At 35.0% G+C, this 25016-nt stretch overlaps 1 protein-coding gene across 7 annotated transcripts in view; it reads left to right on the top strand.

Moving 5' to 3' along the window:
* The window catches only part of LAMA2 (laminin subunit alpha 2), a 625652-nt gene that overhangs the window by 400201 nt on the left and 200435 nt on the right, over positions 1–25016 (top strand). For all 7 annotated transcript variants that reach the window (XM_074397494.1, XM_074397493.1, XM_074397490.1 and 4 more), the window contains 8 exons: positions 421–601; positions 3441–3577; positions 15666–15902; positions 17191–17334; positions 17999–18178; positions 18288–18476; positions 18560–18693; positions 23590–23707. In XM_074397494.1, the coding sequence (XP_074253595.1) occupies positions 421–601; positions 3441–3577; positions 15666–15902; positions 17191–17334; positions 17999–18178; positions 18288–18476; positions 18560–18693; positions 23590–23707 (1320 nt within the window). The remainder of the gene's footprint in view (positions 1–420; positions 602–3440; positions 3578–15665; positions 15903–17190; positions 17335–17998; positions 18179–18287; positions 18477–18559; positions 18694–23589; positions 23708–25016) is intronic.

Here is a 25016-nt window from a genome sequence, read left to right as displayed (position 1 = left end):
ATAATGTTGAAATTATTTTTACCAAGTAGGAGTTATAAGATCAGAAAATAATTCAGGTTAATCAGAATGAAGCAAGTAAAATTTTTAATTAAGACTAGAAATACCACCTATAGGTCCTTTCCGTATTGCTATTAGAACCTTGAAAAGTACTGGGAAAGGCTGGTGAAAAGACAACAGTAAAAGAAGCGCCTAATTCTGCCATTAATTTTGATGAAATTTCAGAATAATGGAAGTTTTCTCTTTGGATATCATAGAAAAGGTCCCTTTGATTAAATGAAGACCCAATTGTCGTAACATCAGTGAAAAATAGTGATAACTTTTAAGTCCCTCTTTTCCCACCTGATCTTTGGTATCATGCATCTTGTTTCACTTTGAGTTAATGGATTTAAATTTAATTTTTCTCTCCTCTTCTATTGCCAGCCTGGAACCTTTGGCCTACAATTAGCAAGGGGTTGTGTTCCCTGCAACTGCAATTCTTTTGGGTCTAAGTCATTCGACTGTGAAGAGAATGGACAATGTTGGTGCCAACCTGGAGTCACAGGGAAGAAATGTGACCGCTGTACCCACGGCTATTTCAACTTCCAAGAAGGAGGCTGTACAGGTCTGTAAGTGAGACTTAAGTCCGACATTTTCACTCTGGTAGTTTTAGTGTCTGACTTCTGTAACGGTTTGTTCTTTTCAAGAAGTGCTCATTGATAACAAATATATGATACAACATATTTAAAATAATGTGTAACTACTTATTTTACATTACTTAACAAGTGAAATACATGGCAGTTTAAAACACTGCCTTATAAATAACCATGTGCAAGTACTCAATAAAAATCAGCAGATGCTAATTTGGTTGTGTCCCTCCCTGTCTATGACTTTCATTTGGCCAGTCACTCAAAGCCTGCTACAGCTTGAAAGATAAATGTTCAGTTTTTCTGGTACCAATCTTATCTTAATTTAATCTCTACCTGCCTCCCCCACGCCAGTGCATCTCAACTTTCCCTTTTTTCTATTGCAAAATTTGTATAAGGATCAGGAAGTCAAGATTTTGTTGTTGTTGTTGTTTTTTACCGGTACCCCCAAAACATGTTTTGATCTACTTTTGGCTGCCTTGAAAATTGTGATGTTCTGAGAGAGAAACAGATTGGCTCTGAATATTTAGTTCATCAAAAAATGCAGGCAGAAGTCTCTAACCATGATTCCCTCAAGCAGTGTGCTTATACATCCGGCCACAGGCTTCACCCAAATCATGAGCTAAGAAAATATCACTTAGCATGCTGCAGATGAAAGTAAAGATTGAACATTAGCCTTGATTTATATGCCACTAATTTTGAGTTGACCCCTATTCCAACAATCACTACGTTAAGTATCATCTTTGCTTACTAACCTCATTGATTCATCCTGGTTGATACTTACATAGTCACACTGCTATGGGAAGATTTTTAAAACATTATTATTCACTGTCTTGACAAATTTATGTAAGAAGCAGTAGGAATAATATTTAAAACTATTTAAAGAACCAATATCTTTCAGACATTCTCCAGCACTTTAGATATGTGGTTTTTACCATAAATTAAGCCATGATAAGTTATTCTAATTGTTATGATTGTAGATCCTCTAAGAATCTATATATCTCTTAGCCAATATCTATATATTCTTAAAAATTATGAAGCTATATTTTAAAATATACCCTGTTCTTTAAATCCAAAGCTCACTGACATTTTTACTTAATATGAATTAATGAGGTAGTATTATACATTTAAATACATATACTAACAAATTATAAATGAGTTAAGAATATTATTTTAAGTTATAGAATGATGACATCATTTAAGAAATGCAGAGCTACTAGCCTTCTAACCCAAAGAAACACCATAGAAAAAAAAAAAGGCGCTAACCAGGCAGGATAGTAATATGGCTGAGGGTATGACTTGTGCAGAACAGCTGGGAAGTGTCTAATGGCTCCCTCAGTAACTAGTTTTGGGACCTTGACTGAGTGATTTTGTTTCACTTTCCAACTGCAAAATTCATCTGAAATTAGATATTAATAATATCTACCACACACAGTTTTTGTTACAATTAGTTGAGTTAGTGGCTATAAAATATTTAGAGTAATGCCTAGCATGTCAGTGCTATGGAAGCGTTTATCACTATTATTATTATCTTTATTAGTTTTATTAACTGTGGTATACACTGTGCTTTGGCACAGGATAACTAGCTAATTACTCAGGTCTTCTTTCTATTTAGTGTTATGATTCCACTGAAGAATTGTTCAAGAGAATTTCTGTTTGCAAGTGATGTGGACTGTCCCATGACATTTTTTAGCATGTAAATTTAAACACAATGGTAACTATTTTTCTTCTTAATGAATGACACATCTAAAATAAATCATTTGGCTTAAGATTAGCAACAACAGTAATAAGGAAAACAACAATAACTAACATTTATTTAGTGTTTACTCTGTGTAAAGTGTTTCTCTAAACATCTTTCACAGCTGGTATGTAATGCTGTGAACAATGTCATAAAAAGTGAATTTAGTCAAATATTCTAAATATATTCAGTAGAAATGATTCAGTCATCATATAACTGATTAAAAGTTTACTCGTAACATTAGTTTTCCATTTGAATTCAAGTATTTGGGTTTCTTCTGTCACTTACATTTCTTTGATATGAAATGCTGCACAAAAATATTCTTAGTAGCTGGGTCAACTATCGCTATGTGGCATACATTCCTTGTCTTGGATGGCTTTGAAGATCTTCTCAAACATTATTTTTGCAGTCTTTGAAGAAGGACAAAAGGTAGATAATTCTGTACTCTTTGAATGTTGCATGATAGCAACAAAAATAAAAAATCTATAGAAAAAGTCAGGTGGTAAATGAAAATCAAAAGTATCTTTATATGTAAACACTGTAATTCGACTATTGTAAAGTATTTGCAAAATTGCAATATCCTGACGTGTGCTTTTCTAGCTATATTCATGATGTACTGAATTTAAGAAGCTTATTAAGCTTATTGTTTTTACTGCAGATCAGGCTCATCGACAACAAAAAAAAACTAATCGACACAGAACAGACAAATTAGAAATAAACTTAAAGATACAAACAAAATAGTAAACTTTATAGGACCTGGATATAAGGTATTACAGTTATTGAGGAATCTGATAACACCAGTTCTTTCCTTTCCTCAACTTCATAGGGAAGCTAAAAATACTTTAACTTTTGAAATTATTAAATGAAATACATCATATATTTTTTGAACAGCTCCTTAGTGAAATGCATTGTACTATGATATAAAAGATGAATGAGGTGAGTTTTTACTTCCAACTAAACTTAAGTACAGAAGTGAAAAGAAAATAAGACAAACCATCACAATATAAAACTCAACACTTTATATAACATTTTTTACTGTTTTTTTCCCCTTGTTTGTTTTTCCTCTTTCACCTGTGAAGCTTGTGAGTGTGCTCATCTGGGGAATAACTGTGACCCAAAGACTGGGCGATGCATTTGCCCTCCCAATACCATCGGAGAGAAATGTTCTAAATGTGCACCCAATACCTGGGGCCACAGCATTACCACTGGTTGTAAGGTGAGTGAATCACTTTTTTGCTCTGATAAGTTTTTGGAGAGATTTTTGTTTTGTAGCGCTCTATAATTGGGCATTTCAAAATTCAATACTTTATTACAAAATAATATAGAACTGTTACTATGATGTGATTTCAGATACCAATCAGTAGCTCACATTTTACTCGTAGGAAAGATGATAAAGTAAGTACACATTTATGCAGCTGAATCAATGAAATCTACAATAAAAGAGGGGTACAAAAAAAACAAAAAAATTCTATAATAATACCAGAAAAGAGCTGTAACCTCATACCTAGACACAAGGAAATACATCTGCAAAGTATGAGGGAATGAAAAATGAATTAATTTTTCAAAAATCCATAGAAATTGCCCCTTAAGCCTGCGTGTGGTGACTCATGCCTATAATCCCAGCACTCTGGAAGGCTGAAGCAGGCAGATCACAAGGTCAATAGATCAAGACCATCCTGGTCAACATGATGAAACCCCATCTCTAAAAAAATAAAAAAATTAGCTGGGACTGGTGACGTGCACCTGTAGTCCTAGCTACTCAGGAGGCTGAAGCGGGAGAATCGCTCAAACTCGGGTGGTGGAGATTGCAGTGAACTGAGGTTGCACCACTCAACTCCAACCTGGCACAGAGTGAGACGCTGTCTCAAAAAAAAAAAAAAAAAGAAAGAAAGAAAGAAAAGAAAAGAAATTGCCCATCAATTATTACTAGGTTTCTGGTTTCAGGAAGTAGCTGAGATCATTCTAAAGAGTCATTCTAACAACATTTAGCTTGGAAAAATTATTTTTTCCCATTGGTAGACCATAGAAAGTGACATGGCCAGAGTCGTGTCCGGAGAAATCTATCTGACATCAGCAGGAAAGGCAACAATTTATAAGGCTGTTGAAGAACGATTCATGACAGATGCCAGAAGCCTGGACCCAGGTAATGAGCATCAATGAAGATATTTAGAGAGGGCGAGTTATGTTTTAGAACTCAAGCTGATACAGCCTGATGAACACATTGATTTGGGGAATCAGAAAGAGAAAGCTTAGGGATGACTCCAAGGTTTTGCTTTGCAATGGGGTAGATGATGTTAAGTACCCTTGACAACTATGGGAATTATAGGAGGAGAAGCAAGTTCAGGAAGGAAAGATGATGACTTTGGATTTTTATCAGCTTTTTGTGAGGAATTAAAATTTACCCACTTAAAGTAATGAATTTTAACCAATGATTACAGTGGTGTAATCATCCCTTGTGCCCCTTGGTAGTCAACTCCCCCTCACCTTCCATGCAACTACTGTTTTGCCTTCTAGCATAGTAATTTTGCAATTTCGACAACTTCACAAAAATAGAATCATAGTCTGTTTTTTTGTCGTGGGGGGGGATTGTTTGTTTCTTTGTTTGGCTTCCTTCACTTGGTGTTATATGTTTGTGATTCATTCATATTGTTGCATATATCAGCAAGAATATAATAATATTCCAGTTGTATAGTGTACAGTGACTTGCTTACCATTTTAGGGGCATTTGGGTCATTTCCAGTTTGGGGTTATAATTTTGCTATGAACATTAGCATACAAGTCAAAAGCATGTTTACAGGCAAATGTTTTCTCTTCTTCTCATAAGAAAATTCCACATCTATGCCAACTCTTGAAATTTTAACCCTTTTTTAATTTTAGGAATTCTGCTGCATGTGTATTTTTATCGTTTGCATTTATTTAATGCCCAGTCATGTTGGGAATCATTTTATTTATTTGCCATTTGTACATCTTCGTTTGTGTTGTGTTTACAAAGCTTATGCCCATTTCTATTTTGAGTTGTTTGTTTTCTTAGCAATGCATTGCAAGAATTCTTTATATATTCGGGATACAAGTTCTTTAACATATTCATATAGATTGCTTTTTACTTAGTTTCATCACTTAATTTTTATAAATGTTAGCTTATTATCTTTTGCTCTTATACGCCCTACTTTCTATGCTCTACCCAAGAAAGACAAGGTCCAAAGATTTCTCTCCCATGTTTTCTTCAAGAAGCTTTATAGTTTTAGCTCTTAAATGTAGATTTGTATTCCATTTTAAATATTAATTTTTCTATATATCAGGTAATGGTCAATGAATTATTTTGGCTCCTTTGTCCAAATCTATCAACTATGCATGTGTTCATACATTTCTAGATTCTTTTCTGTTTCACTGATCTATTCTTATGTTAATACTAGCTAATACAGTAATTATTGTAGCTTTCCAGCAAGTCATAAAATCAAGTATTGTAAACTCTCCAACTTCATGTATTGTTTTCAATGCCTTTTGAGTACTTTAGCACTTTTACGTTTCCCCATAACTTTCAAATTTAGCATGTCAGTTATTTACCAAAAAGCATGCTAGGATTTGGCTGAAATTATATTGAATCGATAGATCAATTTGGGAAAATTTGATCCTTAAAAATATTAGTATTCCAATGTATGAACATGGACTAACTCTACACTTATTTAGGCCTTTATAATCTTTTCTCAGATATGTTTTGTAGTTTTTGATATGTAAGCCTTGCATATATATTGTTAAATTGATCAGTGTTTCATGTTTTTGATCAAAAGCAAATGCTACTGTGCTCCATTTCGGTTTTGAATTCCTTATTACTAGAATAGAAAAATACAATTATTTTTATACATTAACTATCTCTACTGTAATCTTGCTAAACTTATTAGATCTAGTTACTTTTTGGTACATTTACTGGAATTTTCTTGTAGATAATCATGTCATCTGCAAATAGAGATTTACTTCCTTTCCAATCTGTATAACTTCTGTGGCATTTTCTTGTCCTATTGTAGTAAACTATTGACTAGAAGTGGTGGGAGCAAATATCCTTGCCTTGTTCCTTATGTTACGTGTAAAGCATTGTCTTTTACAATTGAAAATGATATTGGCCATATTTTACTTATAGGTGCTATTTATTGGTTTGAGGATGCTCCCTCATGTTTTTAGTTTGCTAAGAGCTTTTATTAAGAATATATGTTCAATTTTGTTAAGTGACTTTTCTGCATCTATTCAGATGACCATATGATATTTCTTTTTAAGCTGTTAATATGGCAGATTATACTGATTGATTTTCAAAATATCAATCCAGTCTTGCAAGCCTCAGCTTAATCCTGCTTGGCCATGGGGATTATCCTTTTAAAATTATGTTGGATCCTGTTTGCTAGCATTTTGTTAATGACTTTGATTTTGGATCTATGTTTATAAGGAATATTGGTATGCACTTATTTTTCTTGTAGTATTGTTGTCGGGATGTTGGTATTAAGGTACTGCTAGCCTCATGAAATGGATTCAGAAGTATTCCATCATCATAATTTCTAAAAGAGTTTGCACAATCAATGAAGTAGAAAACAGAAATACTTTAGAGGAACCCAAAAGGTGGTTCTTTGAAAAGATCAGTAAGTTGATAATATTCTAGAAAGGTTGATCAGGATAAAAGAAGAAACAAGTAATCAAAATTATAAATAAAAAGTGGACATCACTATAGATCCTATAGACATTAAAATAATAATATGGTAATCATAGGAAAAACTTTTGCCTAATAGATTTAACAACTTGTGTGAAAAGAACATTCCTTCTTTTTGCTTACTTTAATTTTCTCTTGTGTTCTAAGTTCCTTAAGGTGAAACATTAAATCATTGATTTGTAATCCTTTTTCTCTACTAATGCTGGATTTTACGTTACATTTTTTTTCTAGGAACTACTCTGTTTGCACTCCACATATTTTTATATGTTATGTTTTAATTTTCACTTGTTTTAATATAATCTTTATCTTTGGTTAATTATTTACAAATATAATGTTTAGTTTCTAAATATTTGGGGAATTTTCAAGGTATCTTTACTCTTACTAGTATCTAGTTTAATTCTAAATTGGACTGATAACATAATTCGTATTATTTCAGACCTTTTCAAAATTACTGAGATTTGTTTTATGGCCCAGAATAGTGTTTGGTTTGTTTATTATTACATGTACACTTGAAAATAATGTGTATTCTGGAGTTGTTGGATGAAAACTTCTATATAGGTCAATTATCCTTAAAGAGTTTTATATCTACATTTTCTTTCAATTACTGAGAGTGTTAAACTATAACTTTCTTTCTTCTTTCACCTCTCTCAGATTTTATTCATGTATTCTTGAGCAATGATGTTAGGTGCATGCACATTTAAGATTGCTATGTCTTTTTGAAAAGTTGATGCCTTTTGACATTGTGAACTGTCCCTCTTTATTCCAGCTAATATTCCTTGTTCAGAAGTGCCCTTTTTCTGATATATATATATATAGCTATTCCAACTTTCTTTTTAATGGTGTTTGTGTGTGTGTGTGTGTGTGTGTGTGTGTGTGTGTGTGTGTGTGTGGTTTTTTTTTTTATACTATCATCTATTTCATCTCTTTTTAAAATATTTTAATGTGTGCTTTTTTCTGGAGACAGGGTCTCATTCCATTGCCAGGCTGGAGTGCAGTAGTATGATCTCAGCTCACTGCAACCTCCACCTTCAAGCAATCGTCTCACCTCAGCCTCCAGAGTAGCTGGGACTATAGGTCCATGCCAACATGCTTGGCTAATTTTTAAATTTTTTGTAGAAATGAGGTCTCACTATATTGCCCATGCTGGTCTCAAATTCCTGTGCTTAAGTGATCCTTCTGCAAAGTTCTGGGATTACAGGTGTATACCATCACACCCAGCTTAATGTCTGAGTGAGTGTGTGAGTGTGTATGTCTGTGTATGTGTGTGTGTATATGTGTGTGTGTGTGTGTGTGTGTGTGTGTGTGTGTTTAAATAACATATACTTAGATCTTTATTTTTCATCCAATCTTAATACTTTGGCCGTTTAATTGGAGGATTTAAATCATTTCCATTTAATGTAAATATCAGTATGACTGGATTAAGTCTACCCTTTGCTATTTGCTTTAGCTTGCCTTACCTGCTCTTGCCTTCTCCTTTTTTTTTTTTCTTCTTGTCCTGCCTTCTTTTGGATTGAGCAATTTGTATAACATCTTTGCTTCACATTTGGATTATTAAAGATACTTATTCATTTTATGTCTTTGGCTTTTGTCTAGGAATATCATTCTTTAACTTTGCAGGATGTACATCAAAATAATATTATACCACTTTACATTTAGCATGAGAACCTTATAACAGTAAACCTCCAATCCCCTTTCCAATCCTTTGTATTATGTTGGCATATATTTTTAATTCTATGTATTATACATCTGACAATATAAGCTTATGATACTGGTTTAGTCAATTATCTTTTTTAAACAAGAAAAAATTCTCCTAAAACTATTTTTCCATGTATATATTAATTCTAATGATTTTAATTTGCATACATTAAAATTTTCATTTCACGTAATTTTTCTTCTTCCATTAACTACCTCCCTAATCTTTATTATTTTATTCCTATTATTTCAGGTCTGCCAACAATGATTTTTTACTTTTTTATTGTTGTTGTTGTTCCAGAAAGATTTTTTTTTCCTAGATGTTTTTATGGAGTATGTAATCCTAAATACTGGTTTTTAGCAATTTGATTATGCTTTTTGGTTTTTTTTTTCTGTTTTTCTATAATAATTATATTTTCATGGGATTAGTTAGATCTATTGGCTGTGTAGTATTATAGTTTTCATGAAATTTGGAAGTGAAAGTTGTCAGCCATTATATCTTTAAATATTTTTCCATTCTTCATTCCTATTGTCTGTCTCTGGAAATCATTGTTTATATGTTGGGCCAGTTGATACTTTCCCCCATCTCACTGTGGCTCTTATTTTTTTAATTATTTTTGTATCTATATTTTTTTATTTCTGATAGTTTCTATTGTCAAGTGTCCAAAGTCACTGATTTTTTTAATGCAGTCTAACCTGTTTTTAATCCAATTGAGTATTTTTTATTTCAAATATTGCATTTTTTATCTTTTAAATTTCCTTTTGGACATTTTATCTCTTATTTTCCTACCATATTCATGTTTTTTTATTTTTGAAAATATAATATTTATAAGCATTAGCGTTTTTAACATGGTTGTCTGCTAATTCCATCAGTTCTGTTACTGCAGTCCTATTCCTACTGTCTGATTTTTCTCCTGTTTATGAGTCATATTTTCTTGATTCTTTACATGCCCAATAATTTTTATTTGGATGACAGACATTATATACGTTTCATTGTTGTGTATTGTATTTTATTGTATTTCTTTAAAGAATGTTGAACTTTATCCTGACAGTTTAGATAGTCAAGGATCACTTGGATTTTTTTAAAACTTGCTTTTAAGTTTTGTTAGAGAAGGTGCAGAACAGTCTTAAAGCCAGGGGTCTGTTATTCTCTTTACTAAGCTATGAAACTTCTGAGAATACTGCCTAGTTTGTTACTATCTCTCTTCACTCTGACTGTTGGAAATATGACTTATTCCAAGCTTTCTTAGAGCTCTCAGAATTTTTTCAGCCTAAGATTTTCCAGTACTGTTTTCCTTCATCTCATGCATGCACCTATCAGTATTCAGCCAATGACTCAAGGGAACCCTTCTGCACATTTCTGGAATTATCTCTCTATGTAACTTCTTTCTTTTTGAACACATATTCTATTTGCCGTCACAAGTTTTAGCAGCCTCAGCTTCTTCAAACTCCACTCTTTGTCTCTCAACACCACTGTAATGCTGGGCTTTGCATTTACCCTCTCTGTGTTGCGACCTAGAAACTGCCTCTGTGCACTGCTTCATGTTTTTTTCCTCCTTCTGTCAGAAATCACAGTCTTGTGCCTCCTGTAATTTAATATCTAAAAACAATTGTTTCTTGGTTTGTATTTTTGTTTTATTTGGTTGTGTAGTTGAGCAGCTTAATAAAGAAGAATAAGTACTGTAAACACTAAGAAGAGACTGTTCAAAAGAAGAATATTCTTCAGTGCCTAATGCAACACAAAGGTCAGGTAGGATTAGCCCTGAAGTGTGTTCATTAGATTTAAGAGCAATAATAAGAGCATATTTTTATGTTAGTGGGAGTCATTTCAATTGATTCCATTTGATTGTGGAATATTGGAATATGATAACAAAGTATGGTCCAGTTTGACCCTATGGCAGTACCTTATAGAGATGTGAACTCTTTTTTCCACTAAGTTAACACAGATGAAATAATAGTCTCTAACCATCTTCATATATGTGATAAAACATTTGAACCTGGTCTAGAATATGCCGACCTAGAGGAAAACAAGAATATTGATGATTCTTCAAGGAAATTCAGATATCTGACTTCAATTAGACATGTGATTAGAGAAAATAAAGACTGGACAGGACATTCATTTTTCTGTTGCCAATAGCATTATTAAGTTTAAAATTCGAGAGAGCTACATTTTTAGAAACAAAACAAAAAATTCCTTAGAATTTCAAAGTGCTCTGATGAGTATGAACAGTGCTATAAGTGCCTATGACCAACTTTTGCATTTTCAGCTTCAAATCCAAGCATCCATTCTATCACTTGGACCAGGAGGAAGCCCTATGGAAATCTACAAGAATTCCATTTTACCCACAAAATGCTATGATATAGCCAAACTCTAACTAAATTCCTGAAACTGAAGTTTATGCCTAATGTTCAATATGTAAATCAGGATAAAATGCAGTCCAAATTTCTATAAAAACATAGTTATATGTTTGGTACTATCATTTTTACTGATCATTAAATAATTATTCTGTTGACTAAAGTTGATTGAATTTTGATTACTTTAAAATCACCATTAAAAGTCTAAACTTCTGAATAGTGAAACACTTCACCATTATGAAAATTAAAAAAAAAAAAAACTCATAAAGCCTGTGTCAGACCATGCTTGCACTGTTACAACGAAACACCTGAGACTGTTAGTTTATAAGAAAGCAGGTTTAATTGGCTCACCGTTCTGGAGGCCGTATAGAAAGCACAGTGGCATTTGTTTCTGGTGAAAACCTCGGGAAGCTTCTAATCATGATGGAAGGCCAAGTGGAGACAGGCGTCCACATGGCAGGATTAGTAGAAAGGCAGAATGCCACACACTTAAACAACCAGATCCTGCCAGTAGGCACTCACTCTCTTGGGGACAGCACCAAGTCCTGAGGGATCTGCCCCCATGACCCAAACACCTCCCATTGGCTTCACCTCCAACATTGGGGATTTTATATATACATACATATATATATATATATTTTTTATTTTTATTTTTTTATTTTTTTTATTTTTTTTTGAGACGGAGTTTCACTCTTGTTACCCAGGCTGGAGTGCAATGGCACGATCTCGGCTCACCCCAACCTCTGCCTCCTGGGTTCAGGCAATTCTCCTGCCTCAGCCTCCTGAGTAGCTGGGATTACAGGCACAAGCCACCATGTCCAGCTAATTTTTTTGTATTTTTTTAGTAGAGACGGGGTTTCACCATGTCGACCAGGATGGTCTCGAACTCTCGACCCCGTGATCCACCCGCCTTGGCCTCCCAAAGTGCTGGGATTACAGGCTTGAGCCACCGCGCCCGCTGGGGATTATATTTTAACATGAGAATTGGTGGGGACATACATCCAACTGTATCAGAGCCCTCTCAAGTAATTCACTTATGAGCCTGTATTTTACTATTTTTAAAACTGGCATGACTAATTTAAATGAGCAGTGATTTGAGATTTATGCCTCCCCTTTCTTTGTGTCATGGATAATTTCTCTGTGCTAAGGTGTGAGCATACACATCATTTGAACTTTTACTGAAGTAGAAAATCAAGCCTGCCTTGTTTCACTAGCAGGGGAATAGTAAATCCTCTGTTGCTAAACAAATATCACGTCTAATTATGATTTAAGTTTAATGTTGGCCATAGTACTATCTAAACACATGGTTAATGGTCTGGTTTATTCTACACTATAGCTTCCTGAATAAACCTGATTTGGAAAATCCCAATGTCTATTTGTATTATCAACTATTTCTTAAGAATTTGTTCTTTGGTTTTATACAATTATTTGGATAATTTCATATTTTAGTTATTTAAAGATAAGGATGTCTCAGAATAATTTAAATTTATTATATTATTATAGTTTTGATAACATAATTTTCTATTAATACCATAATTTCTATTATGGCCCATTTTGTTTAAGTGAGTTAATACATACTCAAAGCAGTTGGCAAAGAAAAACTATGTAAGTGAATATGTAAGTCACCCTAATTTTGAAATGTTATTCTACATCTAATATTCTTTAAATTACTTGAGGGTGAGGTTAGTGGGTTATTCTATGCCTTAGAAGCTGTGTCCATGTTGGTAATATGCAAATAATCACATTTTAGATCTTTGGGTTTAAAATATCTTCTAGTCACAGCCCTTATTGCAACCTTTTTACTGATTAGTAATAATGAGATAGAAAAATACTTACCTATAAAGTGAAGATAGACATCCAAGCCTGATGATTATTTTAATATCAGAATCTGGGAAGATATTTCACCAAATATTTGGGCAGGAAAGACAATAGAGGAGAAACTGGTGATTATACATCACATCCTAGAAATGATAATCTCACAAGTAAACTATTGTTAGCAGCAACAGAAACAGGAATACCCTTGGTAGCAGTGGATATAAGAATTAAGCTGTGGAGGGCAGGTGTGAGATACACAGTGAGATGCAGCCAGACTTGGATCTAGGAATTTGGCAAGGTGCTATACGTATGAGTTTACCATTGAACTGTAGATCTGAGAACAATAATAGAACAGCACCAAAAAGAGTTAAGTCACAAAGTACAAACACTATATGGTGGCGAGCTCAGACACAGAGAGAGGTGATAACCTTTCTAATACTGAGTCATGCTCTGCTTGGGAGACAGAAACCACACAGGATTTTTAAACAGTGAAATAGAATTGTTAACTGGTAAAAGGTGGTTGGTTACTAAAAAAGGATAAAAGAAAGCTATAAGGGGTCCCAAGTACAGGTACGGAAGAGCAGCTACTCCCTCTAGGCTGAGGGAGGGGAGACAGTGAAGGAGTTAAGGGCTAAGAAAGGGCATGCTCCTTCTCCCACATTCAGCAAAGCTGAGGTTCAGAGGTCTTGAAAAAGGTGCTGTTGTCATAGGAACATACAGCCTATGAGAGTGGTCAAACAAAACCAAAACAAACATGTAAGAGTTTGTAGACAAGTATGTCTGTAGAAGCTGCCCACTGTTCTTGGGGGATAGGAGCATGTGGGAGATACTGAGAAGCAAACTTCAAGCTCAGAGCACGTGTGCAGGCCAAAGCTAGTACAGACAGTGTCTGAGTTTGCTACCGTATAGTATTTGTACTTTGTCTGTGACTTAACTCTTTTTGGTTAAGCATTGTGCTTTGGCATGGGAAGAGTGAGGGCACCAGAGCATGAATGTTGATGGGTGCTAACGCGCTGACGAGAACCAGGACTTGTTGCATATCCGTTCTACCAGCCTTAGGGAATCATAATTTTTTGGAGTGTAAACATTTTCATTTTTGATTTTTCTTTAACTCTTTCTTCATTTAGATTTAATTTTTATTAGTGTAAAAGACGCCACTGTTCACAGATATTGTGGTTTTCACTGTGCCTATGGGGAGGCAATGTGCCCTCCCAACTAAGGGCACAGATGGGATTCTTTCTGGGACACTGGGCTCCCATTCTAAATAATACAAAGATAATGATGAACATTCTAATGCAGAACCAGAACTCAGCCTGGAAGTGTGGAGAGCTGCCATTATGGACTTACTGGGTCCTTCCAGGGCTCTCTATTGACTAAGCCTAATATTCTACCACCTAATACAGTGAACTGTCTACAGGGTCTAACTGCTGTATCACAAAGCAGGGTGAATTTGGAGTTCAGAAACAGTAGATGGAAAACTGGCACAGCTGGTCCCTGAAAAATGACTTATTTCAAGATCTTAAATGACATTTTAGAAATTCATTTGGCATTTTTATTAAATTGCAAGAAGATATGAGCTCTGTAAATCAAGAGCAGAAACCTTTAAAAGGAGAATATAAATCAAAAAGACAAGTGGATAAGCAGAAATTAAAGATGAGTGAAATGAAATAAAATTATTCCAAAGAAGTTAAGATTGCAATAGGGTAATGAAAATAAGCATTGGTGGTATGTGTGTACAATAAAACTTTTCCTGTAAAACAGGAGCTGTAAAAATAGGTAACTAATTTGAGAGGTAAATATAGCAAGAAACGTAAAGCAAAGGAAAATGATTGCAGAAGACATTAGGATATTATAGAGTTGGCAGACAGACCAGGGAGATATACTTAAAGAATTTAGGTAATCCTGAAAAAGAAAATTGATTAATTAGGACAGATGTCAAAATGAAAGACAAATCCAAAGAAGAAACAGTACTGAATCAAAACACAATTATGTTCCCAAACTGAAAGAACTCACCATGTTCCAGTAAGTTGATAAAAAAAAGAAAAACAGACAAACAAAAATTCAACCTTTAAAAAATTCTAGCAAAAATTTGAATTATGTAAATAAAGAGAAAATCATATATACATCTTGGGCAAAGAAATAACATTACTAATAAATTCCTCAAATCAGAATTGTATGCAAGGATAAATCTGAAAAATCAATGTACTAGATGTTACTTCTCTTCACCATGGATTCCCCAAGTCTAGTTTGGTGCCCTTTAGATGTGCACATGGCATTTTGAACTTCTCCTATTATATAATGCTTATTCTATCATGTTACATTAACATATTTACTTGTCTCCCTCTGCTAGACCATAAGATATGTCTCCAAAGAAATGTTTAAGTGCTGAAATTATAAGATGATAAGATAAAATGACTTTGTCTAAAATTTAATCTTTGAGACAAAGAGCAGTTGAAGAAAACTCATACCCAACTCCTCTCTACCTCCAAAAGACAGGGAAAACACATTTTCTTTCTAATTCACATAGCATTATGGTTTCTGAATGATCATATATTCTCATAAATGCAGGAAGCAATTTTAATGTTTATGTTCACTGATGTTTCCCAAGTGACTAAACTAGAATAGTACAAAGCGTATAACAGATACATGATTAATACATGTTTAATGGAAGCAGAAGCATTAGAATTAAAATTTTAAGATATTTCCCATAAAGTTGTGTTAATGGTTGCTGTTTTTATCCCCTCCATAGGCTTGTAACTGTAGCACAGTGGGATCCTTGGATTTCCAATGCAATGTAAATACAGGCCAATGCAACTGTCACCCAAAATTCTCGGGTGCAAAATGTACAGAGTGCAATCGAGGTCATTGGAACTACCCTCGCTGCAATCTCTGTGACTGCTTCCTCCCTGGAACAGATGCTACCACCTGTGATTTAGAGACTAAAAAATGCTCCTGTAGTGATCAAACTGGACAGTGCACTTGTAAGGTATGTGTTGCTGAGGGAAATAAAGGAAAACCTCTCTCAATTCTGTTTCCGTTGCTCAGTTTTAACTTCATTCAGTGTTTGTTACACCTGATTCATTAAGCTAAACAAACAGACGGACAAAATCTCATTGCTAAACACAGAGTTTTCATTAATATGCATTTGTTGACATACAGATAAATACTACTTTTCTAGACCTTATTTTCAACCTAAACCCAACTTTTTATCTAGTTGGCAGAGATGATATATTTCCAACGGTAAAGTGAAACATATATACATATATATACACATATATATGCACATACACATACACACACACACACACACACACACACACATAAGCTTTGCTTCGGTAAGGACAATCTATCTGGGAGGGGTGGCAGGGAAGACAGTTCTTTTAAGCATCATCAGAGAAAATCGCAGCTAAATAATAAGGCTTATAAAAACCATTTCTCCAAAAGTTAATCTGCAATCGCTGTGTACTAGAAAACATATTTACTGCTGTGGAAGTTTAGTAAAATTCCAACACGTATAAACACTGTCATTACAAACAGTGACTATGTGTAAATTTCAGCCCTCATTAATATGGTTAAATGATGTAGAAAAAGAGCCAATTAAAAAGGATAAAAAGGATTTTTCCCCTCAGATAGTTCTGAAAAATCAGTTCCAGGATAAATGCAGTTTAAACCATGTCAGATGTATCTTTTCAAGATAAAGTCTATGCAAAGAGGGACAGAGGAAACAGGAGGATACCACCTGGGGAGTGGTTGTTAAAATAGCCTTGAGAATTGAGGAAAATGGCAGTTCCTACCATCAAAGGCTTCAGCCAACACAGAGTACAATGCTGCATTATTACATCTTGTAATTATGATCATATATTTAATACGTGTTATATATGTATACATATTATAATAATTATATAAATGGATATTTTAACCTGCATCCTATTTCTTACAGCTTTCAATAGCACCATTATGTTGCTTTTGAAATTTTCATGAGTCTTTCACATTGCTCAGAGCAGAATTGTAGGAAATGTGCCACTTACACTGAAAAAAAAAAAAGTACAATACCCTTAGTATTATATCTATTTATAAATAAGCAATTTTTGAAAGACCCATGAACTCCTAACAATGAGGTTAACTACATGTGCTATTTGAGATGTGAGTCTAATACTCAGTGTTCTTTTGTTTTAAATTTTCTAAAAAGAGTGTGCGTTCCTATTATTCATTCTCGAGGCGATTTCCCCCATAACTTTGCTGTTATAAACTCAGGGTCTCTTGTCTTTCTTCAGGTAAATGTGGAAGGCGTCCACTGTGACAGATGCCGACCTGGCAAATTCGGACTCGATGCCAAGAATCCACTTGGCTGCAGCAGCTGCTATTGCTTCGGTACTACTACTCAGTGCTCTGAAGCAGAAGGGCTGATCCGGACGCGGGTGAGTAGGAGACTGCTGAGCCATGTAATGGTATAATGTTCATTCCCGCTGGCGTCTTTTAGTCAGGCACTGAGGGGTAGTAGGAAATGGCAAAACATTTAAGTAACCTTTTCCTCTGTGCACATTTAGGAACGGCAAAGGGTCCACGTGCCGTTAGACAGTTGGAGTACATGCCTTTCTCATTTGTTCTTAAAAGTAGCTCATTTACTGTTGACAAGGAAATAGCAAGTGAAAAAGAGGCAGCTTGTCAGGGAAGCATCGTGCTTTGGGATGGGAAGAGTGAGGGCACCAGGGCATGAACGCTGATGGGCGCTAACGCGCTGCGGAGAACCAGGGCTTGCAGCACATTCCTTCCAACCAACCTTAGGCAATCATGATTTTTGGAGTGGAAACATGTTTATTTTTTATTTCCTTTAACTCTTTCTACATTTAGATTCCATTTTTATTAGTGTAAAAGACTCCACTCTCCACAGATGAGGTGGTTTTCACTGCGTGAGTTAGTCAAAAGATTTATGTCCTGCCATGCTTGCCCACTACGTGTGAGTTCTGCCGCTTGTGAGAATGGGGAGAGGGACTGCAGAGAGACATGCAGTTCATAACTTAGTTTTAAAGAAATGTCCAAAAGCGTAAAGTTAGCCTTCTGCTGTCTTTTGGCCCCTTACAGGTGACTCTGAAGGCTGAGCAGACCATTCTACCCCTAGTAGACGAGGCTCTGCAGCACACGACCACCAAGGGCATTGCTTTTCAACATCCAGAGATTATTGCTGACATGGACCTGGTAAGGCAAGATCTCCATTTGGAACCGTTTTATTGGAAACTTCCAGAACAATTTGAAGGAAAGAAGGTAAGCACAAGAACTTTGATGTCAAGCAAGAGCAAGATAAAATCTTGTTTTTACAATCACACCATTTAGAGATTTATCCAATTCCTCATTCTTCTTTTTATTTTGTCAGTTGACAGCCTATGGGGGCAAACTCAAGTATGCAATCTATTTCGAGGCTCGAGAAGAAACGGGTTTCTCTAGATATAATCCTCAAGTGATCATTCGAGGTGGGACACCTACTCATGCTAGAATTATCGTCAGACATATAGCTGCTCCTCTGATTGGCCAATTGACAAGGCATGAAATTGAAATGACAGAGGTAAAGCTTTTCATTGTTTGGGGCAAAGATGCCCATGGTTTTGCATTCAGTTTTGTCGGAGTGATTTCCCTTCTCGTTAACAGAAAGAATGGAAATATTATGGGGATGATCCTCGAGTACATAGAACTGTGACCCGAGAAGATTTCTTGGATATACTGTATGATATTCATTACATTCTTATCAAGGCTACTTACGGAAATATCATGCGACAAAGCAGGTAAACCATAATATAAAATATTCAAACTTTTATACCCAAAGGATTATAAATCATTCTATTGTAAAGACATGTGCACATGTGTGTTTATTGCAGCACTGTTCACAATAGCAAAGACTTGAAACCAACCCAAATGCTCATCAATGATAGAATGGATAAAGAAAATGTGGTACATAGACACCATGGAATACCATGCAGCCATAAAAAGGATTAGTTTATGTCCTTTGCAGGAACATGGATAAAGCTGGAAAACCTCATTCTCAGCAAACTGACACAAGAACAGAAAACCAAACACCGCATGTTCTCACTCATAAGTGGGTGTTGAACAGTAAGAACACATGGACACAGGGAGGGGAACATCACACAGTGGGGTCTGTCAGAGGGTGGGGGGCTAGGGGACAGTTAGCAGGGAGTGGGGATATAGGGGAGGGAGGGATAGCATTAGGAAAATATCTAATGTAGATGACAGTGAGGGATGCAGCAAACCACTATGGCATGGGTATACCTATGTAAGAAACCTGCATGTTCTGCACTTGTACCCCAGAACTTAAAGTATAATTTAAAAAAATTCAAGCTCTTATTCTAGAGTCTACAGGGAAGGTTATTGACCTATAGCTATCAGATAAGGAAGATTGGGAAGTGGCTGGTTTTGGAGTATGGTGATAGAAGACAAACCACAGGCTCCCTCCATGTGACTTGGAAGAAGTTACTGACATTCCTCAGAAAAGAAAAATAGCATGAGAAGCAAGTTTAAGGGGGAAAAATGAAATTCACTGCAGACATAGTGAGTTTAAGGTGCTAGTCATAAATTCAGGAGATCATGTACTATAGGTCAGGTAAAATTAACTGTTGTGCTATAAATGGATTATAAGAGTGCTGAGAAAGTGACCATCTTCACCCATCAGGGAAACCAGGGAGAGCCAATTTGGTCCAGTCTCCTCCAGTCATGAGCATTCTCGTCTGTTCGCCCCAGTGTGCCGTATGATGTTGTCACTTTCCCTATGCCTCATGATGAGAAATGATTCTGAATCACATTGAGAAAAACACAGAACAGCAAGAACAAATGCAGTGTTGTTGAACCTAAACGATGGGAATACTTCAAGGGAGTATTCTGCGTTTTCTTATGACTCAAATTGGCCAATTAAAATAAGGCTTGATGGGTCTGACACTTAGGACCACACTGGTAACGTTCATGATACCGGTTTCAGTGGAGTCCTGGGGCAGAAATAATCTCAAACTTTTAAAGAAAGAATGTGACACATGAGCCCGATATTATGAGTGTAAACTGTTATTTTCCATGAATATAATCATAGAAAGAAGGAATAACATACTGTCAAAAGTAAAGAGATAATTGTTTAATTTGAAAGAATATGTTTATAGACCATGGGGAAGGATTAGTAATGAAGAAAATATTAAAATATAAATAAAGAGAGAATAACTAATAGAGGAACCCAGAGACTTCCACATCATGACCCCTCATGATCATGGTCCTTGAGTGGAAGGTTCACCTTATTCAATGGGATAAAATGAGAAATCACACAGATGTAGGTAAGTTTCATACCACAGGCTGAGTTCATATACAAGATCTCAATTTCTCTTACATTTCAGTTTCTGTAATGTTCTATAAGAAAATAGAATCAATATATGTTTGTAAATAGTCTTATATAATAGATTATTAGACCTGCCTAGGAAAACAAAACAAAAACATTATGAAGTCTCTCGTTGGCCAACTAATGAATATAAAAATACCATTTTGCAAGTGTTTATACTGTAACAAGCACACAAGACAGCAGAAAATCTTTTATTTCATGCAGCAGATCCATAATACTTTTCTGATTGATGTAGGGACTTTTAGTAAAAGAGTAAATCAAGGACCAAAATTCACTTTCATATCTGTATTCCTTTGGTTTTCTTTTGATATTTCTCACTGTAAATGGAGATTCTTTTTATATGAAATAATTTTTTAAAAAGCATATATGTAAAAAACACTGTCAGCTATACTGTTAATTATTTTAGAATATCAAATGTAAATTATGTGCCAGAAGCCATAGCAGATTTACATGTCTCAGAAAATAGCAGGTAATTTCATGAGTTTGCAAATAGATTATTTTGCAAATTGTTCTGTACTGCAGTGAAAGGGTTTGGTAGTAAATAGAACATCTTGTTAGTGGAACTGATGGAAACAACGTTGTCATGCACCTTTAATTATACTTTCTTTGCCTCTCTCACACCAATTTCACCTTCCTACAGTGTGACACTTTGTCTTTTTTCGCCCTATGTCTAGCTTTTTCTTTTATCACACTGTTTTACATACCTCACTAAATGAAATTCTTTGGTTTAAGTGACCATTTTTTTTTGAAACTTTAGAACACATTTTTTCTAATCTCAGTAAAAATTAGGTTAATAGTCTCACAATGGCAAGAACAAATAAGGCATGTCATCAGTATTTGATTTTGTAAGGCAGCGGAATGGTGGCAAAGTTTTTTGAAAGGTTTCAATAGTCCCCCTAAAGTAATTAACCCTGTGTCTTTATTTATTCAATTATAAATTTTAATCTCAACAGGAGAGAGTTTAAGAGTTAATATGTGGTTTGAGATTTGAACTTGGTACATTGTATCAGTGCTGGCATTATCTTTTTCTTCTTTGCTGTTCTTTTCTTTTATAAAGTTTATTTTAAGGAAATAGCAACTTTCACAAATCAATATTTATTTAAATGGAGGCTGGAGTTTGGCCAAATCCCTGATGCAATCAAAGCCATTGCTCTCTAATCCCCTGGAAAAAAAAAATGATGTATTGCAAAAATATTTGTTATTGCTGCCATTCAAGCTTCACTTGATTTGTAAACACTTGCTGGTCTGTTATGTGCATTCATGTGCAAGAGAAAGGAGAATGACGCCAGTAGCTCCTCAGGCTAGGAAAGTCCATGGAGATGCCAATGCAAAGACTCTTCCACAAACACCACTTTACCTTCTTACTCCTCAGAGAGTCCAGAGAACATAAGGGAGAAGTCTTTCTTGCAGGAGGGTAGTAGTTTGTTTACAGCTCACCACCACTGTGTATACTATAAGGAGCAGAGAGTGAAGCCTGAATTTTAATCGAATGTGTGTTTCATCAAGACCAGTCTTTAGAGTGCATATTACAATGCTACCAAAGCCAGAACATGCATTCATAATTCAGTTTCAGTAACACCTACCTGTGCTCGTTATAAAGTTTATGATTCAAATCCTTAAGCTACTGGAGGTAACTTTTATTCAAACAAAACCATTCATTGTCTCATTTTAAAATTTATTTGCAAAACATGGTTGTGTTACCAGTTAGTCCATGAAATAGTCCCAGTTTGTGGACTACATATATTTTTAATGTATACTTTCAAATTAATAAAAAGGGATATTAATATGTTATTTTCAATTATGATTTTCTTTTCAATTATAAGGACTTTTTCACCAACAGAAAAAGTGAGTTAAATTACTTGAAGGAATTATTTAAGAAAATATTATTTTGGAGCATTCTTTATCCTCAGAAAGAAATCAATGTATTAGATTATGTACGATCATTATTTTCTAGGTGGTTTTTTAAAATTCTTGCAAGGACATTCAGAAGATTGGGAAGAAAAATTGGGGACAGTAGTAAATTAAAAGCAATTTCACCAGTGCCTATGAGAGATAATCCAATGGGGAATGACCTTGGGTTGTCTGTTTGCAAGAATATAAATGTCTAATTAACTGGCCTTGTCTACCTGAAGCTACTCACATTTTAAAAAGTGGGGAAAAACTCTTTTTAATAACTTCTCAATATGATTTCAGACATCCAGTTTACTAAACTTCTTATGATTTATATGAATATTTTGCTAATATGGAATCTGAACATTTGAGGGAGCAAAAATGCAATATTAAGATGTGGCATATAAGCCCTGGAAATTTAAACAGCTTCAAAATGATGTTAATTATCTTGATTTAATCATCCCACAACTTATCTGTATATCAACATATTATATTGTTTCAATAAATATAGTTAACCCTTGAACAACATGGGGGTTAGGAGCATTAACCCCACCTTGTGCAGTCAGAAATCTACATGTAACGTTTGATACCTTTAAAACTTTACTAATAGCCTCTTCTTAACCAGAAGTCATAATGATAACATAGTTGATTAACATATTTATGTAGGTATTATATACTGTATTCTTATCATAAAGTAAGCTAAAGAAAAGAAAATGCTATTAGGAAAATAACAAGTGCTGGGTGCAGTGGCTCACGCCTGTAGTTCCAGCACTTTGGGAAGCCAAAGCAAGTGGGTCACTTGAGGTTAACAGTTCAAGACCAGCCTAGCCAACATGATGAAACCCTGTTTCTAATAAGAATACAAGAATTAGCTGGGCGTGGTGGTGCACACCTGTAATCCCAGCTACTCAGGAGGCTGAGGCAAGAGAATCACTTGAAGCTGGTAGGCAGGGTTGCAGTGAACCAAGAACATGCCACTACACTCCAGCCTGGGTGACAGAATAAGACTCTGTCTCAAAAAAACGTAAAAAAATAAAAAAAGAATAATAAGAAGAGAAAATATATTAAGTGGAGGTGGAGTATCATAAAGGTCTTTATCCTCATTGTCTTCATGTTGAGCAGACAAAAGAGGAGGAGGAAGAAGAGGAAGGGTTGGTCCTGCTGTCTTAGAGGGTAGCAGACGTGGAAGAAAATCCACATATTAGTAAACCTATGCAGTTCAAACCCATGTTGTTCAAGGGTCAACTTATGTACAATTATTATTTGCCAATTAAAAGCACAATAGAACATACTGGAGGTTAACAAAAACCTGAGACGGATATTGCTGTCGGGTTGAGTGTTTACTAGGTGACCTTAGCTGACTGTCATGGTAGTCTAAGTATATTCTTGCTGTTTCCAGGATTTCTGAAATCTCAATGGAGGTAGCTGAACAAGGACGAAGAACAGCAGCGACTCCTCCAGCTCACTTGATTGAAAAATGTGATTGTCCCCTAGGCTATTCCGGCTTGTCCTGTGAGGTAAGCTAGCTCCTACTAACCTGCTTAACCTCAACTCACTTCAGGAGCTAAATGGAAATACTCCCAGAAGTACCTTTGCTACATATATATTAACCTAATTTATTTAATCTTTCACTCACAGTATGAGACACAGTAGCAAGAGGATAATGTTATTGATCCTTAGTACAAATCACACCTGAAGGGAAATGATTGATAAAAAAATTTAAAGATTTGTGAAAAAAAAATTAACAGTCAGGAATTAAGAATGGTTTTATAAGCCCATTTATTACGACTGATCTATTTTCTCAGATCACTTCTGAAGAGTTAGAGACATTTAAACTGCAGTGATTATAAGATAGGATTATACTGGGTTTTGAAACATTCTTATGTAGAACATGACAAAACTTGTACACTAAATAGCAGGCTGTTCCCTTAAACATAAGCTTCTCAGAAGGACATATATTTATTACAACAGTGCTATCAGTCATTACATTTGTAAAACTTTTTGGTTTTATTTTTGCATTTTAAAAGTAATTTTAAAACTGCATTTTAATAAACTTTTTGGGATATTCACTGTCTGCCTTCAGAATTGTCAGATTTCTTAGAATCTTCATCTTCTGAAAGTTGATTGAATTTCTATAATTATGAAATGTTAATAGTAACAGTACGATTTAAGGGAGGTAGAATGCATGGATGAGAAACTTGCCTGGGTTTGAATCTCACCTTTACCATCTAGTGAGGCTAATACCCTGCACAGGGTGCTACACCTCTTTATGCTTCAGCGGGTAAACACCAATTCCCTGAGTAACTGGCACCATCCTTTCACCTATCCCACAGACCCCACAGTCTGAAGCCTGCCATGCGTGGGCCCTCCAGGACTGCTCTAGCCCTACAGCTGGGATTCTTTCTCCTTAGTCAGACTGGATGGTGCCCACAGCATACCAGTTAGATATTATTAATATCTCCCTAACCTACAGCCTAACAGTCTTATGAAGACTAAATGAGCTATGAATGTTAAGGATTCATAATAGTGCCTGGCATGTAGTGGATGTAAGTTTCAATGGTTATTATTAATGTAATAACTAGTTATATACCCATATATTGATTCAATCATAAATGATTTTATACATCTTATTTTGTAAATAGGATTTGAAAAGTTTTATTAAGTATGATACATGAAACAGATAACACTAGGTCAAAACTGAAGTGAAACTTAAAAATAATGAGTATAAATTTCCTGAGAGGGACATGGCATCATGAAAAGAAAAAGGAATTTGGTTTCAGTGAATCTTACCTAGCTGCACTACTTGGACAGGGTACTTGCTCTGTT

The sequence above is a fragment of the Saimiri boliviensis genome, chromosome 4 (genome assembly GCF_048565385.1).
Source record: "Saimiri boliviensis isolate mSaiBol1 chromosome 4, mSaiBol1.pri, whole genome shotgun sequence".
In the NCBI taxonomy this organism is placed as follows: domain Eukaryota; kingdom Metazoa; phylum Chordata; class Mammalia; order Primates; family Cebidae; genus Saimiri; species Saimiri boliviensis.
This window is presented reverse-complemented; position numbering and strand designations above follow the sequence as displayed.